We start from the raw sequence: 14,129 nt of genomic DNA on the forward strand, positions 1-14,129 counted from the left end.
ACATGTGAGGAATCATTAAAGAATCTGAAATACATTTCTGTTGCTTTAGAACTCGTAGCCTAGGGTATGATTTATTAGAGTGGAAAGTCCTTATACTAAATAAATTGCTGTGTATATGTAATTTCTTTTTTTTTCCCCAAACAAAAGTGAAAAAAAAAATATTTGCTTTCTTGCTGCTTAATGAAGCAAGTACTTTCCAAATGTTTTTATGCTCATTACAAATATTTTTCGGTGGCTGGCTGCATGATATTCCATTGCTTGGATTTAAGAAAATTTCATCCCCCTAGGGAAACACTTAAGTGTGTTTTCTATTTTGTAACCATTATAAATTTCAATAACTGCTGTGACTACTTTTATACATGAAGCTTTTTCCATATTTAGGATTGCCTCCCCAAGAAAATTCCCAGAAATAGGACTCCTAGGGCAGATTATGGGAACAAGCTCAAACTCAGAGATAACACATATTACCAGATTGCTTTCCATCGACTTCTGCCAGTGGGTGCTGATTACCACGGTGCCTGGTTGGCAAGCTGATAGTTAAAAATCTTTAACTGTTTGTTGGGCGCCTGGGTGGCTCAGTTGGTTAAGTTGATTTTGGCTCAGGTCATGATCTCAGGGTTGTGAGATCCAGCCAGGTGTCAGGCTCCATGTTGGGTATGGAGCCTGCTTAGGATTCTCTCCCCCTCGCCCGTTCCCTGCTAGTCCTGTGGTCATTCTCTCTTGAAAAAAAAAAAATCTTAAAAAATTTTTTTACCTATTTGAAAGGTGAAAAGTAGACTTCCATAGTTTTCTTGCAGTTTTAAAAAAAAACTACTTGAGGGGTGCCTGGGTGGCTCAGTCATTAAGCGTCTGCCTTCGGCTCAGGTCATGATCTCAGGGTCCTGGGATCCAGCCCCGCATCGGGCTCCCTACTCTGTGAGAAGCCTACTTCTCCCTCTCCCATTCCCCCTGCTTATATTCCCTCTCTCACTGTGTCTCTCTCTGTCAAATAAATAAAATCTTTAAAAAAAAATTTTTTTTTAATTTAAAAAACTACTTGGTGGTGAATTACCTACCCTTCCTATGCATTTGTGAGTTTTTCTAAAGTTTTCCTTCTCAGTTACTATGAAGATAACAATGTCTTATATAGAACATGTATTTTTCAATTTTTGATTTGTCAAATATTTACCAACTTCGTGTACTTCTTTGTGAATTGTCTATACACGTTCCATTTATTTGATGTTTTTCTTGTAATTTCTTATAGGTATTTCAGCATTGGTAGCCTGCCTTTCACTTCTTTATAAATATCAAAACTTTCCATTTGTGTATAGATAATTCTTTTTTTAAGATTTATTTATTTATTTTAGAGAGAGCATGCACATGCACATGCACACAAGTGTGGGAAGGGGCAGAGGGAGAGGGAGAGAATCCTCAAGCAGACTCCCTGCTGAGTGTGGAGCCCCATATGGGACTTGATCCCAGGACCCTGGGATCGTGACCTGAGCCAAAATCAAGAGTTGGACGCTTAACTGACTGAGCCACCCAGATGCCCCTAGAAAATTCTTTTTGTATGTGATTTCTTCATTTGTCTCTAAACTTAGGAAAAAGGTTCATTTTATTTCTTTATTATATTAGGAATTTATTTTAATGAAAACGTGAGGTGAGAAATTTGATTCTCTTTTAAGTAGCAAGAAAATTATTCCAGCACATTTATGAAATTGTTGTTTCTTTTTTCAGGATTTGTTATGTGTCTTTACTATATATTAAATTGCTATATATTATAGTACTTAATCTAATTGTTTCCATTGATTTATATATCTTTTCTACCACTAATACAACACTTCATTACAGCTGTACAATATTTTGGTATCTGATAGGGGCTGTCTTTACTCGTGTTTTTTTCCCCCCAAAGTAAACATCTGTTCACACCCCTGTCAAATTCTCAAGGAAGTCTTGTGATTTTGACAGGAGTGTCATGAAAATTATAAGTTAACTGGGGGAGAATTTACATTTTTATAATAAAGTATCTGTATGTTAATACAATGCATATTTTTTTTCAGCATTTCCCTGTGTGTTTATGGTATAGATCATAAAGAGAACTAAAAGTTCATCCTTTATTTCTTTAAAGGACTTTGGGTATCTTTGAAGCTTTTGCCAGGTGACCTCTCGCAGGTTCAGAAGAATTTTTCACACCTGGTGGATAGATCAACTGCAATCGCCCGAAAAATGGGCTTTCCTGAAATAATACTTCCAGGTAAAAGCTTTTACGTGGTTCACCTGTTATGCATCCTTTAGTTCTTCCTTCCATGCAGCAGTTACTTCTAACGGGATGGTTGAGGCAATGCAAGAACCTCTGTGGTCTTTAGCGACTCACATCTGTGGTATCGAGACAGTGGGAGACTCCAGGAGGGTTGCAGTACCCAGTGCGTGAGCCCAAGATGATGCTTCTACGTGTAACTCAGAGTTTCCTTGTCACACTCTTCCTCTCTCCTCTGCACGAGCCCCTCTGAAATTCTCCCTTACATTATCCATTAAGGATCGCTAATGGTAACACAGGTTTTGTGCCCCAAGAGTGATTTGCCTTGTCGCATGTCCCTTTCTCAGGATGACATCACCAGCACTGGGGGCTGCTGGCCAGGAAGCTCCAGCGAGGTCCCTGCTCAGCACAGTGTCCGCCAGAACCTTTGCCCCATTTGCTTGAACTCCGACTGTGTGCTTGGCTCTCCCCATACATGTGGTGACAAGAATGTAAACATTCTACGGTTTTCTTACTCGTTTTGTCTTTTTTGGCACCATATGTTGGTGATCTGCATATGTGTTCTCTTGATTTTGCTGACTTAACCCATTTGCTTTTTTTTTTTTTTTTTTAAGATCTTATTTATTTATTTGACAGAAAGAAATAGCACAAATAGACAGAGCGGCAGGCAGAGGGAGAGGGAGAAGCAGGCTCTCCGCTGAGCAGGAAGCCCGATGTGGGGCTCGATCCCAGGACCCTGGGATCATGACCTGAGCTGAAGGCAGCCGCTTAACCGACTGAGCCACCCAGGCGCCCCCCCATTTGCTTTCTTTTTTCTTTTTTTTTTTTTAAGATTTTATTTATTCATTTGAGACACAGAGAGAGAGAGAGCATGAGCAGGGGGAGGGGCAGAGGCAGAGGGAGAAGCAGGCTCCCCGCTGAGCCAGGAGCCCAATGCGGGGCTCGATCCCAGCACCCTGGGATCATGACCTGAGCCGAAGGCAGACGCTTAACCATCTGAGCCACCCAGGTGCCCCCAGTTTGATTTCTTAATCTTTATAGTAATGAAAGGAAATCATCTCAAGGAACTTTATATAAGATATATATATGTATTACATGAAGCGTATGTGTTACAAATATTAAAAGATGATATTACATATTTTATAGATAGGCAGATAGAATATATAAATAAGTAACCTTTGACATGCTAGAAAAATTTTAGAAAACGATGCTGTTGTCTACTGCATAAAAATTGGGGTTCTTTTAAAGTAACACAACCTCTTATTCCTCCTTCTGGAGATTAAGGAGCAGTAATAATGTGTTGCCACACACATCGTCTGCATGTAGCAGGCATTAAAAAGGATGAATGCGAAGAAGAGCTATCTGTAAAATGGAGACCATCTTTTTCTTTTCTCGTGAAAGAAGGTGGTTCTTCGTCTGCTGATGTTATCCCTTTTGGACTCACTCAGCCCAATCCATCTTCATCTTTATTCTGTGAAAGTGTCTGTCTTCTTGTTTAAAAAAATAAGCATCGGTAATATTCCTATAACTGACGGCAGTATTATTACTACAGGAAGAATGAAATCTGAAACAATAAAATGGAGAAGTTTATTTTTTCGGGCAAAGTGAAATTTCTCTTTGCAGTCTGGCTAGAAGATTCTTTCCGATCTTTCTAGTCAATAGGATTGCCTCCCGGACTGCCAGAGCTGTCATAGGCTTGGAAAGTCATCTCAGACAATGGTTCCCAGATGCTGGTCTTTGGATCAGCTCAGAAACATTAAAATACAGGTTCCCACAGTGTTCCAGAGACTCCGATTCAGTTTGTAAGACCAGGGCTCCCCAGTGATTCTGGTGATCAGCCAGGTTTGAGAAATAAGAGGTTCAGACCAAAGTTCCTTACCTTGTTGCTCCTCATCACCATTTGAACAGACTCCAGACATCTTAAGCCCTTCCCTCAGCCTGACTTTCCCCTCTAGCCCAGGTGCTCCTGCTGTCTGCCCCCATCTGCACATCCAGAATCTCAGAAGCCATCGCATAACGTACTCTCTGTCTCTCTTTCTGCATCTGTCAGTCACCGTCTGTCCTGTCCAGAATGGTGTCACTAGAGTCCCCCTAGAGTGTAATGTCACTAAGTCCAGTGGATATTTTTTAGCCTAAAGATTGTCTCGGCTTCCCTCGGCAGCACGTGACATTGTTGACCACCCCTTGTGGAACCGGTCCTCCCTCATCATCAGGGACTTGCACTCTTCTCTTTGTCTCCATTCCCCTTTGCCACCATGTCACCTTCGACCTTGCCTTTAAATGTTAAGAGTTCCCCAGTGTCTGGTCCTTCTGTCCTCTATTAGTTTGCTCGGGCTGATAAAGTACCACATGCTAGGCAGCTTCAGCAACAGACATTTATTTTCTCACACTTCTGGAGGCCGGATGTCTGAGATGTCAGCGGGGCTGGTTTCTTCCGAGCCTCCCTTCTTGGCTAGGAGATGGCCGTCTTCTTGCTACATCCTCACATGGTCACCCCTGGGTCTACTCTCTTCTTGTAAGGATTTTCCAAGTTTTATTGGATTAGTGCCCACTATATGACCTCATTTTACCTTAGTCACCTGTTTAAGCAGCCCGTCTCCAAATACAGTCGCATTTGGAGGTATTAGGGGTGAGGGCTTCGTCATATGACTTTAGGGGGAACAGTTCAGTCCGTAACAGCCTCTTTTCCTTCTCATGCCTGTATTCTCTTCCTGTGTGATCTCATCCACTCACTTTGCCTCTGTGTGTTAGTTGCTTCTAACTTCGTGTCCGTAGCCTCAAGACTGCTCCTTTGAACTCCATTGCCATGGATCCAACTACTTCCTGCCTTGGGACTTCAGTAGCTACTATTCCTACCTGAATGGATCTCTCTTCTCTCTTTAACTGGTTAATTCTTACTCACACCCTCCAGACACAGTTGGGACTTAGTGTTATGCCTTCACAGAGCCTGACCCTTTTCCTTCATTTGTAATGATGCATTTTGTCCTGTGATTATCTGCTAATGCTTCTCTCCTCCACTAGACCGTAGGCTGTATGAGAGCGAGGCTGGTGCACGGATCACCATTGTCTCCCAAACACCTGGCACAGTGCTTGGTACAGAGTAGGTGCTCAGTCAGTTTTTTAAATGAATAAGTGAATATTATCTCATCTGATTGTACCGTATTCAGACTGCTGCCTATTGTTGGAAATTGAGGATTTTCCAAGTTTTCACTTTTGTAAACAACACCACAATGAATATCCTTATAGATAAATTTTTGCTTACATTCTTAATACTGTGGGACAAATATTACCAGTGAAGTTGCTTTGTCAGATAAGGCTTTTTAACACAAATTGTTCGTTTCTCTATTGACAAAGCGTATGTCAATTAAGATTTCAAACTGTGTTGTATGAATAAGTCCCTTTTGCTTCACCTTAACCAACTGTGGGCAAGACCTTAATTTTTTTTCTAAGCAGATGAGTGATGAAAATGAAAAGTGCTCTAACTGTGCACCCCTGTGTTCTTATAGTGCTAGAAGGTTTTATTTTTTTACATTGGGAAGCAGTTTAATATAGAATAGATTTTGGAGTCCTTTTTATAATACCGAGCCTTCCTGGCCAGGAACTTGGCATGCCTTTCATTCATTCTAGGTTTTGTTTAAGCATCTTACTAACATTTACTTTTTTTCTTCACTGTGGGGGCTATTCATTTGCTAATTAATTTTTAAAATTTTGTGCTGGACAACCAAGAAAATGACAAGGGGAAATGATTCTGACAGTGGTAAAAACAATTAAGCTGATTTAAATAAACGTAATGATTACCTGTAAGACACGTTGAACAGTGCCTAGCATGGAGGAAGCACCCAATAAACATTAGCTTTTGTTATTTTCAGATGTGTTAAAATACCACCCTCCAAGGCATTATTAAAAAAAATCTGCTACTGTAACCTAATAAAATACATTGTGTACTTATTATTAGAAAGCAGTTATTAATAAACAGAACAAAGGATTACTATTGAAAAGAGTTCATTTTAAAACACTGCATTTCAGAGACACTTTGGTATGTATGGAAAGATAGGCTGACGGAAGCTGAAGAGGACAATACATATAAAAACTTCTGCTGTATGAATAGCTCCCTAGAAAGTCAGAGCATTTCTTTTGGTGTTGTTAAGATTTTATTTATTTATTTGAGAGAGAGAGAGAGAGTGAGCGAGAGAGAGAGCACAAGTGGTGGGGGAGGGGCAGGGGGAGAAACAGACTTCCCATGGAGCAGGGAGCCCAACGTGGGACTCGATCCCAGGACCCCGAGATCATGACCCGAGCCTAAGGCAGATGCTTCACCGACTGAGCCACCCGGGTGCCCCAAGTGAGATCATTTCATATTTTATCTACATGTTATATCTTATTACATCCTGAACATTCAAAATGACTTCTCTCAGTACCACTCACAGGATGGGTTGTCCTATTGCAGGGGACGTGCGGAATGATATTTATGTCACTTTGATCCACGGGGAGTTTGACAAAGGGAAAAAGAAGACGCCAAAGAACGTGGAGGTGACCATGTCTGTGTACGATGAGGAGGGCAAGCTCCTGGAGGTAGGTGGGGCTGCCCAGAAATCCTGCTGCCATCACACGCTTCTTTCCAACAGGGGACTTTGGTCTGAGGTGACTTGCTCTCCACATTAGTGTGCATTTGTTTTTTTCATAAGGAAAAAGGATGAAACCTGTTAGATTTGTGATTAGCAATTACCAAGTTTACTAAGAAACCCATTTAGACTCTTATTTTCATTATTTCTCCCATTCTAAGAAGTATCTCCAGCTACTAGTGATTTCATGTGTATGCTTCTGATCCAGAAGTTCTATATCATTGGCAAGTTATTTGGCCACTTTCAAGCGAGGTACGTCCCTGTGGAGCTGGAGCGAAGTAGTGCAGATGCCCAGAAGGTGCTGCAGGGCCCCCTTCCTGTACCAAGTCCGCAGAACCAGAGGAGACACACCCTGTAGAGAGCTGTTAAACATCGACTCCCACTGGTCTTTAGGTTTTGTTTTAGTAATCAGGAAACTGCAACCCAAAAGGGGTAGGATGGTGCTGGGTCCCTTAGTGACTACCACAGTTATACACTTAGACCCTCAAAGAAAGGAGTAGAAACTCATTCTTAACCCTACTCTTCAGCCTCCAAATGTGATTGGTGGATGTGTGCCAGTGTGAGACACGTGCTGGCCGCGTGGAGAGTAGAGGGCTCATGCATGGCGTGTGCAGTTCTCTTATTTTTCTAGATGAAATCATCCGCTCTAAGTATTTACCCCCAAAATACAAAAACAGTAACTCAAAAGGATACATGCACCGCTTTGTTTATAGCAGCATTATTTACGATAGCCAAGTTACGGAAACAGCCCAGTGTCCATCGACTGATGAATGGATAAAGAAGATGTGTGTGTGTGTGTATGTTTGTGTGTGTGTGTGTGTATACACACACAATGGAATATTACTCAGCCATCAAAAGAATGAAATCTTGCCATTGGCAACAACATGGATGGAGCTAGAGAGTGCTATGCTAAGTGAAATAAGTCAGTCAGAGAAAGACAAATATTATATGACTTCACGCATATGTGGAATTTAAGAAACAAAACAAATGAGCAAAGGGGAAAAAAAGAGACAAACCAAGAAACAGATTCTTACCCATAGAGAACAGATGGCTACCAGAGGGGAGGTGGGTGGGGTGATGGGTGAAATAGGGGATGAGGATTCAGAGCACACTTGTGATGAGCACTGAGTAATGTACAGAATTGTTGAATCACTGTATTATACATCAGAAACTAATATAGCACTGTATGTCAACTATACTGGAATTAAAATAAAAAACAATTTAAAAAATCCTCTTTTAATTTTTTCTTCCCATCCAAAGAAAGCAATTCATCCTGGTGCTGGATATGAAGGCATTTCAGAGTACAAATCAGTAGTCTATTACCAAGTCAAGCAGCCCTGTTGGTATGAGACTGTCAAGGTGAGATGCGCCATTTGTAATCTCCATCATATATTAAGTAATCTCCATCATATATTAAACCTTGTTTAGATTCCTTTCTTCTTTTTACTCACAAATCATTCCTTCTTTATCCTGAAGTTATAGATCGGTTGCCTGTGGTGTCCTATAAGAAATGAATTGATACAATTCTGCATGAGAGTATTTATCTTTAACTCAGAATTCTTAAATAACATTCTCATTGATAAATGTGTAGAAATTTGACTAGAGACGCTTGTAGTTGTAATGATGTAATAGGCTGCCAAGATGATCTAAAACCAAATGGAAATTTTCACACTCTGCAAGCAGTTGCCTAACATGTTTTTTCTTCTTGGCTTCTGACCAAGTTTTCTGGGCCTCTTTTCAATTTAAATATGTGTATTACAAATTCCCAAGTGCTTTTTAGATAAGACATCCCCTGTGAGTCGCTCAGTAGCCCTGTGGCTAAAACAGTGTCGTAATGCCCTTTCTGATTAGGTAACCAAGACTCAAAAATGGTCAGGTGACTTTCCAAGATCCTGTAACTGCTTAATATCCAAACCTAAATTGGAGCCCACTTCTTGATTGTCAAAATCAAATCTGATTGTCAAAGTCTTATGAGCTCTCCTTAGAAAACTCAAAAAAAAAAATTGCACTAATATCTCAATGCAGAAGTAATCATTTTCCACAATTTTATATACTTCATATGTTTTGGAATGTGCTGTTTATAACAGGTCTATGTTGTGCTTTTTAAAACTACTTATCTCAAGGCATTAAAAGTTCTTCAGAAGTGGGTCTCTAGGTACTCGAATAATATTCCATTATATGATCATGCTATAATTTATTTAACTATTTGCCACAAATTCTCTGCTCTTTTCATTGCCATGTACTTCTGTTTTCCTTGTCCCCTCTATATATGGAAACAGCAAAAAGCTTCCTTGTCCCCAGTATATTATCTTTTCCTTCTGTTATGGACCCTAATTATTACCATATCAATCAACTTACAATACACCTTGCAGTCTGGAAGCTCCTGTATAGACCCCAAAGTCCTGATCTTTTTCCTCTGAAGTCTTTCCTCTTTCATACTTGAGAACGTACTAGAAATTTGTAATATCGCCATCCTCAGAATCCATGATAAACAGCAAAGATGATTTCTCTTGAGATTCTTTAGGTTTTGAAAATAACTCAATCTGTTTTGAATGGACCTTTACTCTCCATCTCACTCTGTGCTGTAATAAGATACTAAAAATGAACCAACTCTGTAAAATGAGCTAAGAGTGCAACATACTGTGGATATATCAACTGTAAGTTCCTTATTATTGTGCAGGTATCCATCGCTATAGAAGAGGTTACTCGCTGCCATATAAGATTTACCTTCCGACACAGGTCATCTCAGGAATGTAAGTACTAGAAGGTCTACAACATATTTCTGTTAAAAAAAAAAAATATTTACTCTTGCTCGACAGAACTTTTGTGGGTCTGGAAAACAAAATATTTGGAAACTACATACTTAGCACCATTACTTCAGGATTCATGAGTGTTAAGGAAATCAGAGAATGTCACTCATATGTCACTCATATGTGGAATTTAAGAAACAAAACAGATGAACGTAGGGGAAGGGAAGGAAAAATAAAATAAGATAAAAACAGAGAGGGAGGCAGACTATAAGAGACTCTTAACTCTAGGGAACAAACTGAGGGTTGCTGGAGGGGGCGGTGAGGGGAGATGGGGTGACTGGGGGATGGGCATTAAGGAGGTCACATGATGTAATGAGCACTGGGTGTTATATACAACTGATGAATCACTAAACTCTGTGCCTCAAACTAATAATAAATATATGTTAACTACATTGAATTTAAATTTAAAAAATTTTTTAAAAGAATTTCCCCAAAATGTGTTCTATGAATATTAAGGTTCTGTATGATGTTAATAGATGTTCTATAAGGGTTTCACAGGATAGGACATGGGTAGTGGCCTGAAGTCTCTGCTGGTCTGGTTAGGAAGATGAGCAAGAGAAAAGGCAACTAATGTCAGTGTGGTCGGTGCTACACCAGCAAAGAGTTGTAAGGAGGCACGTAGCAAAGCGTCCAGCCCTGTCATCTATGCATGATTTTGACATCCCGAGACTTACAGGTGTAGAAGGAAGAATGATGGTGGAGAAATGTGTTTGAAACCCACAAAGTGAATGCAGTAGGGCTGAAGTGAGAGCGGTGGGAGCAGTCCTAATATTAGGTTGAACCCCACAAAACTGCTGTTTTTGGAGGTCAGTATCAAATAGTCAAATATCAGCAATTTCCTGTGGTTCTACATAATACTAAGCTAGCATTTATCAAGCCCTTAGTTTGTATGAGACACTAAGTGAATCCATTTATTCACTGTGTAGTGTCCACAGTCACCTGATAAGGTGCGTAATGCTTTTATCCACGTTTACACAAAAAACAAAGTGAGGACAGAGAAATGAGATTCTTGCCCAGGGCCACAGGGCTAGGGAGTGACAGAGCGCGGACTGACACCTCAGCAGTCTGAATCCAGGCAGGATGGAGCCACATCATGAGGGATGAAGGTTATTTTGAACCAGGTTATGGAGGAGCCCTTAAAAGGTGTTTTATGGGTGGTGATGGTGGTGGTTGTGGTTTAGTGTATGTTTATAACAGCGTTATTCATAATATCCCCACATTGGATATAGCCTAACGGGTACCAACAGGAGAATGGATAAACGAATTGTAATGTAATCACATAGTGGTTTACCGCTCAGCCAATCTAGGGGCACGTGAGCCACTGCTGACATCAGAGTTGTGCGTGTGATGAGAACAGGCCACAGGTTGTCCCAGGCATCAACACCTAGCTAGGGGATACCTTAGAGGCCAGAGGCCAACACCTAAAGATCCAGAGGGAGGTGCTCTGCTTCCTTGCGGAGGCTGGACCCTCCTGGCACCTGGGCTACTCTCTTGGAAGGAAGAGGTAGCATAATAAACCTTGGAGTATAATTAATACTTCACTGAGTCTATCTTAAAGCAAGAGAAATGAGGTGTCTCATGGAGGTGTTTTGGAGCAGCGTGGTTGACCTGATTAGATAAGCTTTTGGAAATCTCACTCTGGCTGCAGTGTGGAGAAAAGGACTGCTTGGAAAGATCCTCTAGAAATACAGGGAAGACATGAATGTAACTAGGGTAGGAACAGAAAGGAGGGAGAGAAAAGGCACAGGTTTCAGAGGTCTTCAGTACATGGAGTTGACATGGTGGGGGGAAGTCAGTGTCAACATCCACATTTCCGATTGAAGTGATTGGGTAGTTGCTGGTCTCATTCATTTGCAAATGTAGGAAGAAAAACATACGTGGAGGTATTAGAAGATTCCAGTTTGGGGAATATTTCCTTTGAGGGGCCCATGGCATGCACACTACACACGGCTTATTGTAGCTTGCTGAACAGTGTTAATTATAGTGTAATTGAATGTCATACCCTGGAGCAAAATGGGAACTTGTCCATCCCAGCCAGCGCTTCCTGCCGTCTTTCTGCACTGCCCAGACCTGTATTTCTATCTTTTCAGCCAGAGATAAATCAGAGCGAGCCTTTGGCGTGGCCTTCGTGAAACTGATGAACCCGGACGGTACCACTCTGCAGGATGGGAGGCATGATCTGGTGGTTTATAAGGTGCTGCTAACAGAACAAGGCTCAGAAAATGGCTTAGGAAACATTTACTCCCTCTGAAATGGGTTCTCAAGGCTCCAGTCAGAATTATGTGGATAAACATCAGAAACTTGTCGAGAGCTAGAAGTGTTTGCCCCTTAAGTCTAGAAAACCAGAGGGCTCCAGCTGCATGATCTCCCATCCCCTCTCTGTAAGGAGTGAGTTGGATCGTTATCACATCTCCCTCCCCTGCAACGGCGTTCGGTGGCAGTGACTAGTCAAGGGCTGACCTCCTGCCTCTCTTCTGCATCGTCCTGTGTGGAACAGGGCCAGTTGCACTGTTGGGCTTGGTTGGGGTGTGGTGGGCGTGGTAGGATGTGGTTTTCGTATCATCGAGAGCCAGGCACCATTTCTCAGCTAGGGGGGCCTCCCTTCCTTCCTAGCAGTTTGGTCCTCACTCTTTAACTGCTATGGAATTATCTTCTGAGATTTTCAAGTGGAAAGTAGGCACAGGAAGGTCTCGTTTATCTAACGATATCACAGAACCGGTAGCTTCTTTGAGCTGCCTCTACCTGTTGTGGGTCTTCCTTGAACAGCCCCTTATTTCACAGCTAGTTTTGGAAGGCGTCACAAGCTATTTCCTCCCAATGAATCCAGTCAACCCCTCAACCCAGTGACATTTCTGACCATTTACAGGTTCAAGAAAATGAACTCCAACCTCATTCCTTAGTATTGATTTATTTATAGCAGAGATCTAGGATGTTCTCACTTTGGAGTTCACAGCTTATTCCATTTTTATTCAGTGTTGAAATTATTTCTGGGCTCAAACCCTGGAAAAGTATCACAGTGTCTTAGAGTTGGAAGGAGCGTAAGTATAATTTGGTAAAACCATGTTTCACGCCCTGGAAAGGCACCGTGCTCATGATAGAAACCAGTTTTATTTGCATCTAAGAGATTTTGCCCATCATTTGGTGTCCCTCACTTGCTTCCTTTTCAGGGTGACAACAAGAAAATGGAAGATGCTAAGTTCTATCTGACCCTGCCAGGAACTAAGGTAGAGATGGAAGAAAAAGAGCTCCAAGCGTCCAAAACCCTGGCCAACTTTACCCCAAGCAAGGATAGCACAAAAGACAGCTTTCAGATCGCCACCCTCATTTGCTCCACAAAACTCACCCAGAATGGTAGGTGTGGTGAGCACACTGAGCCCACACTGGGTTTTCTGTTTGGTCCCCCTCGGCTCCTTTGTTAGACCCAGAGGGCTGGGCCACATGGGGCTGTGTCTTCCGAGACTGGATGCTGGACACTTCGGATTCTACTCCCTGTTCTTCATGTGATGTTCTGGGTGCTACTGATCACAAAGCTAATACTCACTCTGAGGTTATCTTGCCTGTCTTTCAAATAGGATGAAAAGTAGTTTGGTATTTTTCAAGATCATAAAACCTGTAAATGTATTCATTAACAGAGGCTGAAAATTTTTTGAAGTCTTATGTTTCCTTCCTTCAAAGCAGCAAAGAACTTTACTAATGTACTCTGTATAATACATGAAACAACAGATATTGGTAATAAGGGGGAGGGTACTGGCAGAGAAAAAGAATCAGTCTCTTGCCCAAACAAACAGGTGTGGCTAAGAGCAGGAAGGGTTTGCTGTTAGAATTCCATGTGCCCCCCCACAGAGCCTCCTCTTTCCCATTTTTTTCCCCCAAGCATTCAGGGGCTTTTCATAAAATCAGCTGAATAGTTCAAATGGGCTTCACTTTGTTCCTTCTTGAAATCTATGGTATGAATTTTAACTTCTCTTATGTATATGATGGTATTTGATATCCAATAACAGCTTCTCGTTCATTTAACTTACGAGTAAGGGGTCCTGCTGAACTTAGTGAGCCAAGAATGAGGAACTCCGGGAACTTGCCATAGAAATCCTATAGCCCCTATGATGGAGAGAGGATTAATCACTTTGGGCTTTTAGAAGATTTGGGTGAGGAACACGGCTGGGACTCTGCCTTACAGAAGTACGAAGGGATAGACAAAACAGTTTAAACATAAGGTACACTCAGGGATCAGATGTTGGTTGATCTTTAAAAGGGGTCAGTATTGTTTGTTTTGATGAATCATGGTTGGCTAGAGAACATGGATAGTATTTCAACTTGGACAAGTGGCCTTAACAGAGTTAAGTGCAGAGCTGATACACATGTGAAAGTAAAAACACACTCACCAAGAATTAAGCCAGAAAAAAGGCAAATCTGTGGAGACAGTGAAAATTTTCATGGTTGCAAAGGCCTCAGAGAGGAGGG

At 41.4% G+C, this 14,129-nt stretch overlaps 1 protein-coding gene across 1 annotated transcript in view; it reads left to right on the forward strand.

The window, feature by feature from the left end:
* Positions 1–14,129, forward strand: part of DOCK5 (dedicator of cytokinesis 5) — a 200,110-nt gene that overhangs the window by 105,355 nt on the left and 80,626 nt on the right. The window contains exons 13-18 of the mRNA XM_081812900.1: positions 2,108–2,233; positions 6,684–6,808; positions 8,119–8,217; positions 9,539–9,611; positions 11,759–11,862; positions 12,836–13,082. Of these exons, the coding sequence (XP_081669026.1) occupies positions 2,108–2,233; positions 6,684–6,808; positions 8,119–8,217; positions 9,539–9,611; positions 11,759–11,862; positions 12,836–13,082 (774 nt within the window). The remainder of the gene's footprint in view (positions 1–2,107; positions 2,234–6,683; positions 6,809–8,118; positions 8,218–9,538; positions 9,612–11,758; positions 11,863–12,835; positions 13,083–14,129) is intronic.

Source organism: Leptonychotes weddellii, chromosome 2 (genome assembly GCF_054177405.1).
Source record: "Leptonychotes weddellii isolate Sample4059 chromosome 2, ASM5417740v2, whole genome shotgun sequence".
NCBI lineage: Eukaryota > Metazoa > Chordata > Mammalia > Carnivora > Phocidae > Leptonychotes > Leptonychotes weddellii.